We start from the raw sequence: 16,622 nt of genomic DNA on the forward strand, positions 1-16,622 counted from the left end.
GAGCTAACATCTGTACCAGTCTTCCTCTTTTTTTTGTATGTGAGATGCCACCACAGCATGACATGATGAGTGATGTGTAGGTCCACACCTGGGATCCAAACCTGTGATCCCTGGGCCCCCGAAGCAGAGTGCATGAACTTAACCACTATGCCACCAGGCTGGCCACAACTTGTTTGATTTTATGATTCTACCTTGCTTTTTCTTTTCTTTTATTCCTTTCTTTTCTTCACCAAATATTCCAAGATTAATTTTATCTTGAGAGTGTTGTGATAATCTTTAAGACAAATGGAGATAGTCTTCCAGGGTTCTGAAAAACTAGGGTAAAGTGATTGTTGTGCTGCAATTTTATTGATTAGGGTTCAGAAGTATGGAAAATTATGGGGTTATTTTGCCCTATCATGATGTTATCTTGATACCCCATCATGATATTACTAGCTTTTTTATTTTACAAATACCAAAGAATACTATCTTAATGTCATTTATGATAATAAATTTTTATGGGACGGAAAGTAATATTTATGACATATTAAAAAAGAAGTTGCTTGTGGCTGACACATCTATGCATATCCTCTTAGACAATTGTGGCGTCTCTCAAATTTTTAATAAAGGTATTTTTTAGGTGTTAATGTATTGAAAAATTATTTAGGGGCTGGCTCCGTGGCCGAGTGGTTAAGTTTGTGCACTCCGCTGCAGTGGCCCAGGGTTTGGATCCTGGGCGTGGACATGGCACCATTCATCAGGCCTCGTTGAGGTGGCGTCCCATATCCCACAGCTAGAAGAACCTGCAACTAAGATATACAACTGTGTACAGGGAGGGTTTGGGGAGATAAAGCAGAAAAAAAATATATTTTTTTATTTTTAAAAACTATTTTTTAGGACAGTTATCAGTTTACTGAGAAGTTGTGAAGGTAGTACAGAGAGTTCCCATATACTCACTGATCCAGTTCCCTCTTCCAAACACCTCACATCCATGTGGTACATTTGTTACATTAATGGACTGATATTAATACATTAACTAAATTCTATAGTTTATGCAGAATTCCTCAGTTTTTACCAAATGTCTTTTTTGTTTCAGGATCCCCCCGGGATAACCACGTTACGTTAACTTATGTCTCTTTAGACTCTTCTTGGCACTGTTACTTTTAGTAGACATTGCCAAATTGTCCTTCGCAGATGTTAAACTAACTAAATGTCCTTTACTTATAATGACTAATTTACTCCTCAAAACACTCTCATGGTGGAAAATGGGATTATTTCCTTTTTTTCAAGGAGGAAACTGAAGGAAACGTAGCCTTCTAGGCTGAGCAACTTGTGTTAAACTTTTTGCTATTTCCCACTCTGATAACTGAAAAATGATATGTGCTTTATTTACATTTTCCTCGTGTTTGGGAGCCATTTGTGTTTACTAGTAGCGGTTGGTGGAGGCACCTCCATCTTCCACTCTGATTCGCTCCCTGAAATATGCACAGTGTACAACCTGGTGTGATGGCCTTGGTCGTTTGTCCTCTAAGAATCTGGCCCAGGATAGAAAGAAAAGAATATGTGTTATGCCTTTATTTTAACATTTTAAACAGATATTGGAATACTTTTATGGATTTTTCTCCTTGCTTTTTAGATCAATGCAAAATGAGAGACATACGAATATTGTGTCACCTCCTGAAGTGGTCCCTATTAATGATTTTGTTCCTGAAGAAATAACCGAGGATGCTGCTGGATTCAGAGGAGAGATGTCCACCAAGGGTTTTGGACCTACTCAAAAGTTATATTCTAGACCTAGTAAATCTCAGGAATACATACAGAGTGTTTCAATTCGACCATCAGTTATTCAAAAACTGGAGAAGGGACAGCAGCGGCCGTTGGAGCTCGTTCGTGAAATTGGGGACAGTAGGGAAGAATTGAATCCAGTCGTCATCGGTGAAGCTACAAACAGTGGGCACAAGCTGCCATGTCCGCCAGTGGTTTCTGACGCCTCTGCTAGTGGTTTACCTGCACGTTCTCGTGCTGGACCTGTTACAACGACTGGGTTACCATTAGCAGCCCTTCTGAATTCAGTTAGCAAACGTGACCCAAACAAAGTTGACAGATGCCCTGAGTCGCTGGACAGGGGCTCTAGAAATCCTATGCTGTCATCCCCTCTAGAAACGTCTTCAGTTTCATATCAGAAAACTAAAGAATCAAATAAGAAATCTTTATGTATAAATTCAGATAAATTGATTATAAAGGAAGATGTAAAATCTCAGGGTAAAACTTTGTCAACTGGCTTTAAATTCCCTGAGTTTGTGGGTACTGAAGGCTGCTTAAAATTTGAGTCTCTTTCCAAATTAGCAGTAAATCCAGTAATCAACCCGAATGAAATTGACATGGCTTCTGATAAAGGAATCTGTGAAGATGGCATTCCAAAGCGTCATGAGAAATTCTTCTCTAATTTGGATTGTACCCGAGAAACAAAGCATTTGGTTTTTAACAAGTCAGTCCTTTTGGAACAGAAGAACTTAGTGAGTTCCGAAATGAAGTTTGACTGTGGCTCTCTTCACTCAGTATCTGATCAACCCCAAGACGCTGTACAAGACCTTTGGAATGAGGAGCAAATTGACCAAGAAGGCAAGAACTGTGAATTAAGGGGTTCTGAAATGAGTTTTGATTGCACTTACTCTTTTCATTCACTGACTGATCAGTTGAAAGGGACTTCCAAAGAAATAAACCTTTCAAAGGAAGTACATGCTGATTTGCAGGATAAGAATAACAAATCTTGTGTTTCTGAAGTAAGTTCTGACTGTAGTGGCTCTCTTCAATTGGCTACTAACCGAACTCAAGTAATTGTTAAAGACACAAGTTTTCAGAAGGCAATGCATATTAGCTTGGTTGGTGAACGCTATGCATCTAGTGATTCTGAGATTAATTTTGATTGTGGTGCCTCACTTCAGTCAACTGATGACTACCTCAGACAGCCTGCAAAGGAAATAAATCTTGCTAAGGAGGTACACGTCGGCTTGGTTGATAAGGACTATGGATCTAGTAGCTCTGAAATAAGTGCTCATTCTGTTTTCCCGCTTCAGTCAGTGCTTGACCCACTCCCAGTGGCTGTCACAGAAACAAAACTTCGGAAGAAGATTCACATTGGCTTGGTTGGTAAGAACTATGGATCAAGTTGTTCTGAAACAAGTTTTGATTGTGGTGTTTCTCTTCAGTCAGTAGTTGACCATCCCCAACTGGCTGTCAAGGAAAGACACCTAAAGGATAGACGTATCTACCTAAGAGGTAAGAACCATAAACCCAGTGATGTCTCTCTTGAGACAGTGACTGATGAACCTCAGAGGGCTGTTGAAGAAATAAATCTTCTTAAAGAGAAGCATGGCCTTGTGGACATGGACTGTGAATCTCATGGTCCTGAGATGAGTTTTCACACTGGTGCTCGATTAGTGGTTGACCAATCCCAGATAGCAGTTAAAGAAAGAAACTGTCGAGAAGTAGCTATTGACCAGGAGAATAAGAGTGGCAAATCCAGTGTTTCTGATCTAAGTTTTGATTCTCATGCTTCTTTTGATCAGTTAGCTAATCATCAACCTGAAAGGGCTCTGGGTGAAATAAATCTGAAAGAGTTAAACGTTGACATGGAAGTGAAGAGCTATGGGGGCTCTAGTTCTGAGCTGACTTTTGATTCAGATCCCCCTCTGCTGTCAGTTACTGAGCATTCCGGGCTTGATGTTGAGGAAATAAGAAAAAGGCACAGTCACCTGGGAGATGAGAGTTATGAGTCAAACAGTTCTGAAATGACTTTTGATTCCGATATTCCTTTCTCTTTAGTAGTTGACCAATCGCAAGTAGCTGTTTATGAGGAGGAACTTACTCATCTGGAAAATAAGAGTAACGAATCTTGTGTTTCTGAAATAACTTTTGATTCTGACATACCTCTTCATTCAGGGACTGATCAACCTGAAGTAGCTGTTAAAGAAATAATCATTCAAAAAGAAGAGTGTGTACACTTAGAGAGGGAGAATGATGAACCCAGTGGTTCTGAAATAAGTTTGGGTTCTTGTGACGCTCATTCGATGACTAGGCTTCCTGAAGCAGCTGTTCAAGGGCTAAATCTCCATAAAGAAGAGCATGTACATTTAGAAAACAGGGGTAATGGACCCAGTGTTTCTGAAATCAGTTTGAAATCTGCTATTTCTCTTCATTTAGTGACTGATCATCCTGACATAGCTGTTAAAGAAATAAACCATCAGAAAGAAGAACATGTAAACTTAGAAGATAAGGGTAATGAGTTAAGTGTTTCTGAAACAAGTTTGGATTGCCGTATCCCTCTTCAGTCAGCGACTTACAAACCTGGGGTAGTTGTTACAGAAATACGGCTTCAAAATGAAAAGCACGCTAAAATCAAAGGTAGAAGTGCTGAATTTAGCAGTTCTGAAGTGGATTTAGATTCCGATGTCTCTCACTGTTCAGTGGCTGAACTTCAAGTAGTTGTTAAAGAAATGAATGTCCGGAAAGAAGAGCATGTTGTTCTAGAAAACAAGAGTGATAAACGCAGTGGCTCTGAAATAATTGTGGATTCTGATGTCCCTCCTCAGTCAATGACTGAAAAACCTCGAATAGCTGTTTTGAGGGAACACCATGTTGACCCAGAAGATGAAAGTGCTGAATCTAGAGGTTTTGAAATAAATTTGGATATTAGTGCCCCTCCTCATTCACTCACTGACCAACCTCAACTAGCCCTTTGGAAGGAAAAACATGTTGATGTGGAAGATCAGCTGTTGTTGTGTTGTGGCCGTGATGTGGATATTGATGTGGAGGATCCAAACAGTGAGCCTCACGACTGTAGAATAAGTTTTGATTCTAATAACCCTGCTCTTCAGCCATTGACGGAACAATTTCAGGAAGCAGTTAGAAAACCAAACCTATGCAAGGAGGAGGGTATTGGTCTGGAAAATAAGGTTGATGGACCCAGTGGTTCTAAATTAATACATGATTCTGATGTTTCTCTTCAGCCACAGGCTGACCAACCTGAAGTCGCTCTTGAAGGAATAAACCTTGAGAATGAAGATCATGTGTACTTGGAAGATAAGGGCAGCCAATATAGTGGTTCTGAAATGAGTTTGGATTCTGATTTCTTGGTTCAATCAATAATTGATCAACCTCAAATCACTATTTTGGAGCAGGAGCATCTTGAATTGGAAGATAAGCACAAGGAATCTTGTGGTTCAGAAATGAGTTTTGATTCTGATGACCCTTTTCAGTCAGTGGCTGACCGGCTTAGAGATACTGTTCAAGAAATAAGCCTTTGGAAGGATGAAGTTGACGTGGAAGGTAAGAGGGATGAGTCTCAGGGTTTTGAAATTGTATATGATTCCGGTGTCCCTTTTCAGTCAGTGGCTGGCCAAACTGGAGAAGTCGTTAAGGAGATGGACCTTTGGAAGGAACATGTTGACTTGGAAGATCAGATTGTTGAACCTAGTGATTCTAAAATAAATTTGGATTCTGATGAACCTCTTCAGTGTGTGGCTGATGAAATTCAAGAGGCTGTTACAGAAACAAATCCTCTGAGAGAGGGGCATGTTTGTGTGGATGGTGAGAATCCCGGTGATTCTGAGCTCGTTTACGTTTCCAATGTCCCCCTTCAATCTGCGGTTGAGCACCCACATGGTTTGGAAGGGGAACATGCCAGTCTGGATGATAAGAGCAGTGATCCTTGTGATCCTGAAATCAATTTTGCTTCTGATGATCCTCTTCAGTCAGTGGCTGACTGGCCTCAGAAAGCCGTTAAAGGAGTAAGTCTTTGGAGAGAAGACCGTGTTTACCTGGCAGAGAGGAGCTATAAACTAGCAGACTTTGAAGTAAGTTATGATTCTGATGTTCCTGTTCATGTTGTGGCTGATCAGTCTCCTGTGGCCGGCAAAGAAATGAACTTGCAAAAGAGGGATCATAATGACCTAGAAAATAAGGATGGTGAACCTAGTGTTTCTGAAGTAAAATGTGATTCTGGTGTTCATCTTCAGTTAGAACTAGAACGACCACAAGTGGTTTGCAACGAAGTAAGCCTTCGGAAGGAAGAGCATCTTGGCATGGAAGAAAGGACCAGTGAACCTTGTGATTCTGAAATAATGTGTGATTCTGATGTCCCTCTTCAAATAGTAGTTAATGACCTTCAAGTGTCACTCAAAGAAACAAATCCTAAAAAGATGCTGTTAGTGGATGTGGTGACCAGTGGTAGTGATTGTGAAATGATTTCTGATTCTGACATCACTTTTAAGCCAACGATTGACTCACCTCGAATGACTGTCAAAGAAATGGACTGCATAAATGTGGAAAGTTTTGATCCAGAAGGTGAGGGCTGTGACTCTAGTGATTGTGACCTGGGATATGTTTGTGAAGCTCCTCCTCGATTGGTGACAAACCCATCCAAAGAGACTTTCAAAGTCGTAAACAGGAAGAAAGACTGTATTATTCTGGAAGAGTCAAGCTGTGAGTGTTATGGTTCTGAAATAAATTTTCAAATTGATGCCTCTCATCAGTCCATGACTTATCAATCACAAGGGCCTGATAAAAAAATCATGAAATATATTGACCCAGAAGATAAGAGCTGCGGATCTAATAGTCCTAAAAGAAATTTTAGGTTGGAAGACACTTCTCAGCCCGTGACTCACCAACTGCAGAAAGCTGACAAAGAAGTCAGCCTTTGGAAAGATCTGGAAAATATTGGCCTAAAAGATAAGAACCGTGAATCTAGTGTTTCTGCAATGGATTGTAAGGCCTATCCTGAGTCAGCGACCCATCAAATGACGGATACAGAAAACCTTTTGAAGTTAAAACCTACAGATCTAGGAAGTATGTGCTATGAACCTTGTGGTTCTGCAGTGAATTTTCAGTGTGATCCCTCTCTTCGGTCTGACACTGACCAGACTCAAGAAGTTGTTAATAAGAAGCTGTCTTTTGACACGAAAGAAACGAATCATAATTCCCATTTGAGCCCTGTTCCTGTAGTTGATTCTATAAGGAACTTGGAAGAAGCAAAAGGGATCATGGAAGATAATCCTGATGAACCAGTTCTTGAAGACTTGCCTCATGTCCCTCCTTCATTTGTGGGGAAAACATGGTCTCAAATAATGAGAGAAGATGACATAAAAATTAATGCTCTTGTGAAGGAATTTAAGGAAGGCCGTTTCCATTGTTACTTCGATGATGACTGTGAAACCAGGAACATTAAAAAAAAAAACTTGAATGAAGGAAAAAAGAGTACCTGGGCTGACCTCGATCAGGACACTGCATCAATTCAAGTTCTCTCAGAATGTGATGCTAATGCAGGTGGTGTTTTGGATCTTGATGCCTTTTCAGTGGCCTTCCATAAACCTAGCCATCATTCTACAGCAAAGATGCCTTCTGAGCAAACATGGCGAGTGGCGTCTCGATGCCAGGCTGTCAAAGTCAGCCATGGAACTCAAACCAATCTCATGAGACACCCAGCGACGAAAAGAAAATTCATTAGAGAAGATGAAGACTCGCCAGTAAGGAAGGACAGAAAAACAAAAAAAGTCAAAATTGGAACAGTTGAATTTCCTGATTCATATGTTCAAGTTATGAAGCCTTTGCAGCCCAATGCCTTAGTCTATGTTCTTTCTTCAAATATGAAGCTGAAGGAAGGTGAATCCTTCAACTTGTCTAAAATGAGGCGCCAAAGGGATGTAAATAATCGGAATATTAGCATACGCTACAGATATAAACAGAGTTCCTTTAGTTATTATGACCCATTGAGTAAGCAAATTATAATTGATCCTTCTCTGAACCTAGACGTGCCAAAGTCACACAGGACTAACCACGTCCGCGTTCCTTTTAGTGACCTAAACTCCAGTGCAGAAGATGATGGTGCTCGTGGGCAAAGTTCTGCCTCAGCATATTTTGTGTCAGTAAGACATGGATTAATGTCACATCAGAGGGCCAGTGGACCTTCTGTGTTTCTGGAAAAATCAGAGATTTTGAATGCTAGTGATGTTCCCGAGGAAAGTAATTTCCAATTAACTCTTTTAAATTGTGATGCTGCCAAAATTGCTCCAAAATCGGTTACAAATAAGTGTTTAGAAAGTAAAAAGAAAATTCAGAGAAGAAAGGTGACAACTCATGATAAGCCAGGTTTTCCCCAGAAGGCTTATGGACCAATTGTTCTCCAGCAAGGAAGGAGAATCACTTCAGAACAACATTCAATTTGGATTCGCACCAAACTAAATGATATAATTAAAAAGTACATTTCAAAATACTCTGTTTTTTTGCGCCATAAATATCAGTCCAGAAGTACTTTTCTTAGAACGCATCTTAAGAAGAAAACATTGGATGTCAGTGGGTTAACAAAGAGGAAGAGAGCAGCCCAGATGCTTTTGGACTCCTCGGTTCCGTCCTCTGGGGCTGAGGAGCACGTGAGACCTACAGCGAGCCCTTCTCGCAAGCAGCCCGTGCAGGATCCTTCCAGTGCTGCGGCAAGTAAGAGGAATGGTAAAAAACGTTCTGGAAGAAAAGGAAGAAAGCCTCCTAGACCAGTTAGAATATATGCTTTGAGAAGTTTATGTTCTCAGGTGCCATATAAATGAGGTCTCGGGTATCAGGGAGACAGTGAGGTGACGAGGCGGACGGGAAGTGTCTGTGTTGAGGCTGGTGAGGGTTCAATCCTGCGGTTAGAGGGTATTGGGTACTCGGGGCACATAGCTCCCCTAACTTGGGTGAAAAAATTAACCTTCAACTATTTTGCTATAGAAATTGTTGTTGGGAACTTTTATATTCATTTAAAATTAGTGTTTAAGGTCCTTTGTTTAAAGATTCCAAAGCACCTTTCATCTGTTTGCTGTGGAAGAGCTTCATCTTAGTTTATATCCCATAATTTAGCGCAGTATATACAATTTTCTCCGTCAAATCATGTCCATTTATTTGTTATCATTGTACCTCTCTTGCCAGCAGGGTGTAATATAGCAAGAATGAATATGACAAACATTAAATGTTATTTTTACTTTTTAAAAATTGGAACAAATGAATATGGACGTCTATTCTGTGTGTTTCAGAGTGACATTGTCAATGTCACGTTCTAACTGGATAATTAAAAAGGAAAAAATAAATTATCTCAGCTTTTGAGTAGGGATCACTTAAATAATCACAAACAAAATATAATTTATCCTTCTTTTAAAAGCATTCCAGAGAGTGGGATTCCGTAGCCTTTAATGCAGTTTTAAAGCTGCTGGGCGGGTATGTACGTCACATAAACCATCCTGCCTCACTGCAGCTGCACCTGCACGGCTCTGACTTTCCGCCTGTGGACATTTGCACACATACAACCTCTGAAGGCTTTCCTGGGGTCGACGGTCTTAGATGGTAGGGAAAAGACCTTGCTAGTGAGGCGAGGCTCGTCCCCTCCGCTATTCCCTCCTCCAGAAGGGTTGGCGGCTTGGTATGAAAGTCCGGGTTATCTTATGGCCTTCTCTCTTAAAAATATTTTATATATTACCATGTCATTTTTTCATGGTTTGAACTGAAATTATTGGTTTGGTGATTTGGGCAGACTATTAATTGTTGTTATCAACAAATTATTTATAATCTTAATGTTTCGAAAGATCTAATAAAACTAATAACCTAAGTGGAGGCCCATTTTGCAAGTGAAAACCGATGTATTTGCACATGATTTTGGCATTCCTTAGACTTGCTAACTGATTGGTTCACATAAAAGATGTTAGATGTGCAGCTTTGGGCCTGAGGTCCCCGGGATCTGTTTAGATCTTTTATTCAAGGACAGCTGAGCCGGATGGGTGCGTCCTATTACCCTGTTAAGCCAAGGCCCTGGGGCCCTTTTCCGTCATTAATGTTAAAGGGAAGCATGGTTTTCATCTGTACTGTATAAACCGTATTTTGCTGAAACTAGATCAGTGTACCTGAATTCAGAGATAAAAGCGTGTTACCACAGATTCAACGAGATAGAGTGTAACAGTTTGTTTCCAAATGTAGTTTTACTTCAGGGCCATTATCTAATCTGTGGGTATGTTATGATGATGTTATGTTGTAATATCTTTACTTCTAAATTTGAAACAGTAATTATGTTGAAAAAAATGGACTGATGTTTACATTTTTTAGTTGCAAAGCAACTTCAGCCTTGCCTCGTATACAAACATATTTTAACTTCCTTTCTTAAAATATCACTGTGGGCCACCAGTTTAAAATAATCCTCCAATTTTAATTCAGGAATAAAACCGTCCTACTGATTAGTAAGTAAATAAGCAGCTAATCTATAAAGATATTCTATCTGTGGGTGTTGGTGCCTTTTCTTCCTATGAAGTAGACATGTAATGCCCTCATGTACTATTAGGAGCTATTCTTCAGGCTTTCAGTGTAAGTTTAAAAGAAAGAGATCACAAGGAAATAACGTCCTAGGTGATTGTGATGCGTCCTGTCCGTTGTGATTACATCATGCAGAGGGCAGTTCTTACAACTCAAGTGATCAGAAACTTAAAGTTCAAACAATTTTACTGCCTTTTTCACATTGGAGACTCTTCTGAGTACCATTTTTTTTTGAGGGAAAAGGTTCATATTTAAAACATATTACTAAAAATATAAAAGTGTACTACAGTCCTGATGATTTTAAAAAAATATTTTAGAAATGCTTACTAAGTTCCTGTAATCATTATTATTTTAGACAAGCCTGAAAACCTGAAATTGTAAAAATTACAGTTTAAATTAAGTTAGAAATGAATTACTTTCAGAATTCGGTAGGATATGAGATGAGCTGCTTTGAAAAAATACATCTGGGCTTAATTTGCAGATTAGATAAAACAATTGGATGTTTTTTGTGTATTCAAGAATGCATTAAATTCTTTTAATACTAAAAAATCAAATTACAGTCACGATGAATATTTTATTAATCTTGTCCTTGTTCAGTATCTTGCACAGGTTTTTATTATAATTGCCCCAAGTTGTACAGTATGTGGACAATATTGTGTAAAGTGTGTGTTGCATTTGTGCGTTTAAATTATTTGTATAACTAGGGCTCTGAGTGACACTTTTTTTGGTAAAGAGAAACTATATTTAAATATTCAAACAATTATATATTTACATGTAAAACTAATGTGAAGACTAATGTATTTTTAATAATGCAATTTAAAGAGTAAATTTGTTTTCAAAGTTATCAAGATAAAATTGATCAAATATTGAAATTTGTCTCTATTTTCTCCTCATGTTAGGAACTTTTTCTGGGAATATTTAAGGAATTAGAGAATAATGAAAACAGATGTTTATTTTGTAGATGGTCTTAGAGATAATAAGTAAGAGAATATAAATGTTGATGCTGGTGATAAAAGAGTTAAACCAAAGATACACAGGTTATATTCGACGGCGTTGTTACTTCAAAGGATTCCAGTTGGACAACTCTCGGTCTGGTGGAGCGGTGGGCGGCAGCTTTTCACTTTGCCTATATTGGAAGAGTCACTGAGCAGGACTGAGTTCAGGAGGCAGGATCCATATCGTTATTCGACACCTACTGGGGAGAGAGAACTCTAGTGCCTCCAGTCCGACTGCGTGTATCATAAAGGACAAGAAAACAGGGAAGTGTGTACGTATGTCAGCGGGGGAGGTGCCTTGGGCCTCAGTACTATTGACTTCTGGGGTTTTTTGGTCCAGGATTATATTGTTAAGATGAACAACAGCCTGCTCTTTATAATAGAAAATTACTAGAGTAAAAATATAAGATGAAAATCCATTTTCAATCAAAGACTTTACATAGACAGAGAAAATGTGGAAAATAGTGAAAAGTCTTGTAAGTAGGGAATTACCCACCAAAATGTCAATTTAAGAAAATCAGAGGCTGAGGAAGAGTCTCACCATTTCCTTGTACTTTGTTTAGACCCTAAATATTAGGGAGATAATATATTTAGTACGTTTCCTCTGTCCCTCTTAAACTTTCTATGTATATTTTAAAAGTTCTCCCAGAGTATTTTAAACTATTCACCTTGATTAAGAAATGGATCGAGGATGAACTGTAGTTTGTTGCTGAATCTTTAAATAAGTATGAACTTAAACGTGTTTCTGAGTTTGTAATTTATTACATGCATTTTATTTTCTGAGTTTTTAAGCAGGACGTATGCATGCACGCGTTCATACATCCTGAGCCCTTATCAAGTGCTGGGCATTTTTCTAGGCTTTTAATCTGTACTTTCTAAGCTTTTAACTTGTATTACCTCATTTGATATTGAAAGAGCCCTTATGAATTAGGTACTGTAATTGCCGCTGAATAGCAGATGAGAAAATTGGGGCATAGAGCCTCAATTTTGGGGTTACAAATGAGTTGTTATTTACTGTGATCACATGGGGATTGTAGTTAACCCTCGCCCCATCCACAGTCCTGGACGACCACTGACCCACTAATTCTGCCTGTATTCTTTAGCCTACTTACGGACGTTTCATATAAACGGCATTGTGCGATCCGTGGTCTTTTGTGTCTGGCTTCTTTCCTTACCGTATGTTTTTGAAGGTCACGTTGTCACATGTATCAGTAGTTTGTTCTTTTATATTGCTGAATGGGATTTATAACCAGTTTTTTAAGAAGCTGGTGACAGAACGCTGGCCTCCCGATAATGAATATGGTAAAAGCCATCAGGTCGAGGCTGGCTCTTCCTTGATGTCTCTCATACCTGTTTTCCTTGATTTCTACCCCAATTCCAAGGCCGACCTGCTGTCTGCCTTTTCAAGTGCTCTTATCCCGTCCTTGAATGCTTTCTGCCGCCTCTGTCTGCGACTCGTATGTCCTTTGCTGCCTGTCCCGGCACTCTTTTCACTGTGCTCTGCAGATCCTCATTTTTAGTGTCAGCACACTACCCTGTGTTCTCAGTCCTTTCTCGATGGCTTGCTGGCAGGTAACTGCATTGTGTCCGGGTTGCCCATTATCCTAGTCTACAGGTGCTGAAGACCCATGAAGTGTTGACAACGGTGCTGGTCGTGGTGGGCGTTCTTTTTAAAGATTCCTCTCCCACGCAGCCGCAGTGCACACCATCAAAATCAGGAAATCGGCCTTGACAGGCCGTAACCCTCCACTCTGCACACACATTAGATCGTGCAGAGTGTCCCAAACGCCTTCCGCAGGTCCAGGACTCGCCCCAGGGTCGCTCTGTTGTGACTCTGTAGGGTCCTTCAGGGTGCAGAGGCTCCTCGGCCTTTCTTTGTATTTTATAATCTGACATTTGAAGTGTACAAGCCGGTTACTTTGTGGAACGTCCCTCACTTTGAGTTTGTCTGATGTTTCTTTATAATAAATGCTTTTTTCGGGGGTGGGGGATGACAGAATTCTGTGGGCTTCTCAGTGGATCCTAACAGGGAGCCATGTGATGTCAATTTGAATAAACGTGGTGTTTGAAGTATCCAGTCTTTGTCCTTATCTTAGAGGGGAAGCTGTTAATAATCTGAAATGGGGGATCTCATAGAGGGTAAAAGGAGTTATCATCAAATAGTTAGATTGTTTCACAACTGAATTTTGGGGCCATTGTGACTGAAAACGTTGTCTGTTCTATTTATCATATAACGCATCATATGTACGACAGTAGCTTATTCATACATTTAACAAGTATTACTTACACCACTACTATGTGCCTGGCCCCATGGTGGGTGCCAAGGATCCCAGCATCAACCAAACAGGCCTCCAGTTACTCACTTCCATTAATTGTTAAGACTGAAAGAGAATTTCCATAGTGCCAAGTTAGGGGACTCGAACATAATTCTTATACTTCAGAAGTTCATGAGTAAACCTGTACACAGGATACTGCTATCTGGCTTTGAAAACTCCCTCAGCTCTCTGCCCTAAGACCCACTGCAGGGCATTTCTTGTCTTCGTCTGGAAGGATGGTTTCCCTGTGTCTGCATTGTTAGGAACGGTCTCTCGTGCGTTGGTTGGAGGCACCAAGACGAAGTGTTCTAGAGACTCACTCGTTACCCGTCTTATCACAGCACGAAAATGACTTTCTAAGGACAAATTGGGATATTCATCATGTTTAGTTTTTGAGTTGAGATATTGTCACCTCTTTTTAACTGGAAAAATAGAAGGTTTATTTACTTTTTTTGGAGAGTTGTTATTACTGGTCATAGATAATGAAATAAGTAAATTGGGTGATATTTACCATCCACTGAGCTGAACTATTTTACCAGCTGAATGACTCCTTGCGAATATGAGTTCCCTGCACCGACTAGCAGTGTAGTAACTGATTATTACTGCACTTTCCTCCAGTGGCCTTCTTACGTCTAGGATGTATTTAGGTGACATTTGAGGTAGCACTGATGCCTCTATTTATAGAGTCAGGGAAACGCCTTGACCCCATGACTGGTAATTTTCAGGTTTTCATACTGAGTGTACTACTTAAGACATCGATAACCTACAGAACTACAACGTTCCTCTCCTTTTTGTTCCGACAGAGAAAGAATCTTAAGTCTAACATAGAATGTTGCAAGACAAGTGTGACGGTCTTTTGAGAAACACATCACAGTATCCCCAAACTACCCGGCACAGTCAGTAGCAGCCACCAGGACATTTTTTAACTGTACTGGATGATTGTGTGAGATGGGAGAACTCAAGGATATGACAAATGGCAGAATAAAAACAAAACTCCATTTTAGTTTTTTTTTTTTTTGGGGAAGATTAGCCCTGAGCTAACATCTGCTGCCAATCCTCCTCATTTTGCTGAGGAAGCCTGGCCCTGAGCTGACATCCGTGCCCATCTTCCTCTACTCTATATGTGGGACGCCTGCCACAGCATGGCTTGCTAAGCGGTGCCATGTCTGCACCTGGGATCTGAACCGGCGAACCCTGGGCCGCTGAGAAGTGGAACGTGTGCACTTAACCGCTGCGTCACTGGGCCGGCCCCTCAATTTTAGTTTTGTTTTAAAAGTTGATGATAGCTTTAAATGGCCCCTTTAAAAGTTGATGATAGCTGGGCCGTTTTTAGCATGTTTGGATCACCTGGGTAAATTCCTTGGCGCTGAAAACTTTTTAAAATCAGTTAATTATTTTTTATAAACAGCTTTATTGAAATAGAATTTACTTGCCATGGAGTTCGTCTATTTAAAGAGTACAATTCAGTGATTTTTAGTATATTCACAGAGCTGTGCAACCATCACCACAATCAATTTTAGAACATTTTTGTCACTGAAACCGCAGGCACACTAGCACTCAATGCATACACAGTTCGGTTCATTTGACTCATTTTGCATTTGAAACCAAAAAGAAAGCTTGTACCTATTAGTAGTCACTCCCCACTCCCCTAACCGCCTCCCGTCTCTGTGGATTTGCCTGTTCTGGCCACTTTATAAAAGTGGAAGCCTTCACCACGTGGCCGTTGTGCCTGGCTTCAGGCACTCAGCGCGATGTGGAGGTTCACCCACGTTGCAGCTTGTAGCAGATCTTCATTCCTTTTCACTGCCGGTAGCATTCCATCCTATGGATACACCACATTTTATTTATCTGTTCATCAGTTGATGGGTTCCAGCCCTGATTCTTTTTTTTTTTTTTAGAGATTTTATTTTTCCTTTTTCTCCCCAAAGCCCCCCAGTGCAGAGTTGTATATTTTTAGTTGTGGGTCCTTCTAGTTGTGGCATGTGGGACACCGCCTCAGCATGGCCTGATGAGCAGTGCCATGTCCACGCCCAGGATCCGAACAAGCGAAACCCTGGGCCACTGAAGCAGAGCGTGCAAACTGAACCCCACTCGGCCATGGGGCCGGTCCCCCTTTGTTTTGTTTTTTTTTTAAAGGTCCAGCCCTGATTCTTGATGACAGCTCTGGTGTCATCTCCTCCAGGAGGCCTTCCTGATTCAGGTCTGTCACAGAATTGGGAAAGTTTCCTTTCTCTGTCTGCCACTTGAACATAACACTGTGAGGACAGGGACATGCCTTTCATTTCTGCATCCCTGAAGCTTGGCAACTGGCCTAGCCTGGTGTTGCCCACTTTCAGCTGTCTCTTCTGGCTGGCTTTGCACATCTGCATACCATCTATGTTGTCACGTTGACAAATTTGTAAAATAAAGGAGAAGGCAAGAATATTTAGTAAACACTCATGATGCTTCCATCCAGATTACTGACATATTGTGCTATTTCCTTCAAATCACTTCCTCCCTTTTTTACAAAAAAGGAATTAAAACTTTTAGTAATTTATGTCCCCTTTGATCCTCAATATTAGCCATATTCTTTCCTCCCTCCCCTTTCCCCCCACTTTTTTTTTTTGGTGAGGAAGATTGTTGCTGAGCTAACATCTGTTGCCAATCTTCCTGTTTTTGCCTGAGGAAGATTGTTGCTGAGCTAACATCTGTTGCCAATCTTCCTGTTTTTGCTTGAGGAAGATTGTTGCTGAGCTAACATCTGTGCCAATCTTCCTCTGTTTTGTGGTGGGAAGCCACCACAGCATGGCTCAATGAGCAGAGTGTACATCTGTGCCCAGGATCTGAACTCCTGAACCCCAGGCCACTGAAGCAAAGTGTGCAAACTTAACCACTATGTCACTGGGCCAGCCCCTCCCCTTCCCTTTTTTGAGGGAGAATTTTTTTAGATTTTTAAAAAATTTTTTCCTTTTTCTCCCCAAAGCCCCCCGGTACATAGTTGTATATTCTTCATTGTGGTCTCTTATAG

General features: G+C 40.4%; 1 protein-coding gene across 4 annotated transcripts in view; it reads left to right on the forward strand.

Moving 5' to 3' along the window:
* ZDBF2 (zinc finger DBF-type containing 2) overlaps nt 1-13,362 on the forward strand; it is a 41,681-nt gene extending 28,319 nt beyond the window's left edge. For all 4 annotated transcript variants that reach the window (XM_046657656.1, XM_046657655.1, XM_046657654.1 and 1 more), the window contains one exon: nt 1,616-13,362. In XM_046657656.1, the coding sequence (XP_046513612.1) occupies nt 1,616-8,576 (6,961 nt within the window). In that variant the 3' untranslated portion in view covers nt 8,577-13,362. The remainder of the gene's footprint in view (nt 1-1,615) is intronic.
* Nucleotides 13,363-16,622: the final 3,260 nt, after the last annotated feature.

This window comes from Equus quagga, chromosome 4, assembly GCF_021613505.1.
Source record: "Equus quagga isolate Etosha38 chromosome 4, UCLA_HA_Equagga_1.0, whole genome shotgun sequence".
In the NCBI taxonomy this organism is placed as follows: Eukaryota; Metazoa; Chordata; class Mammalia; order Perissodactyla; family Equidae; genus Equus; species Equus quagga.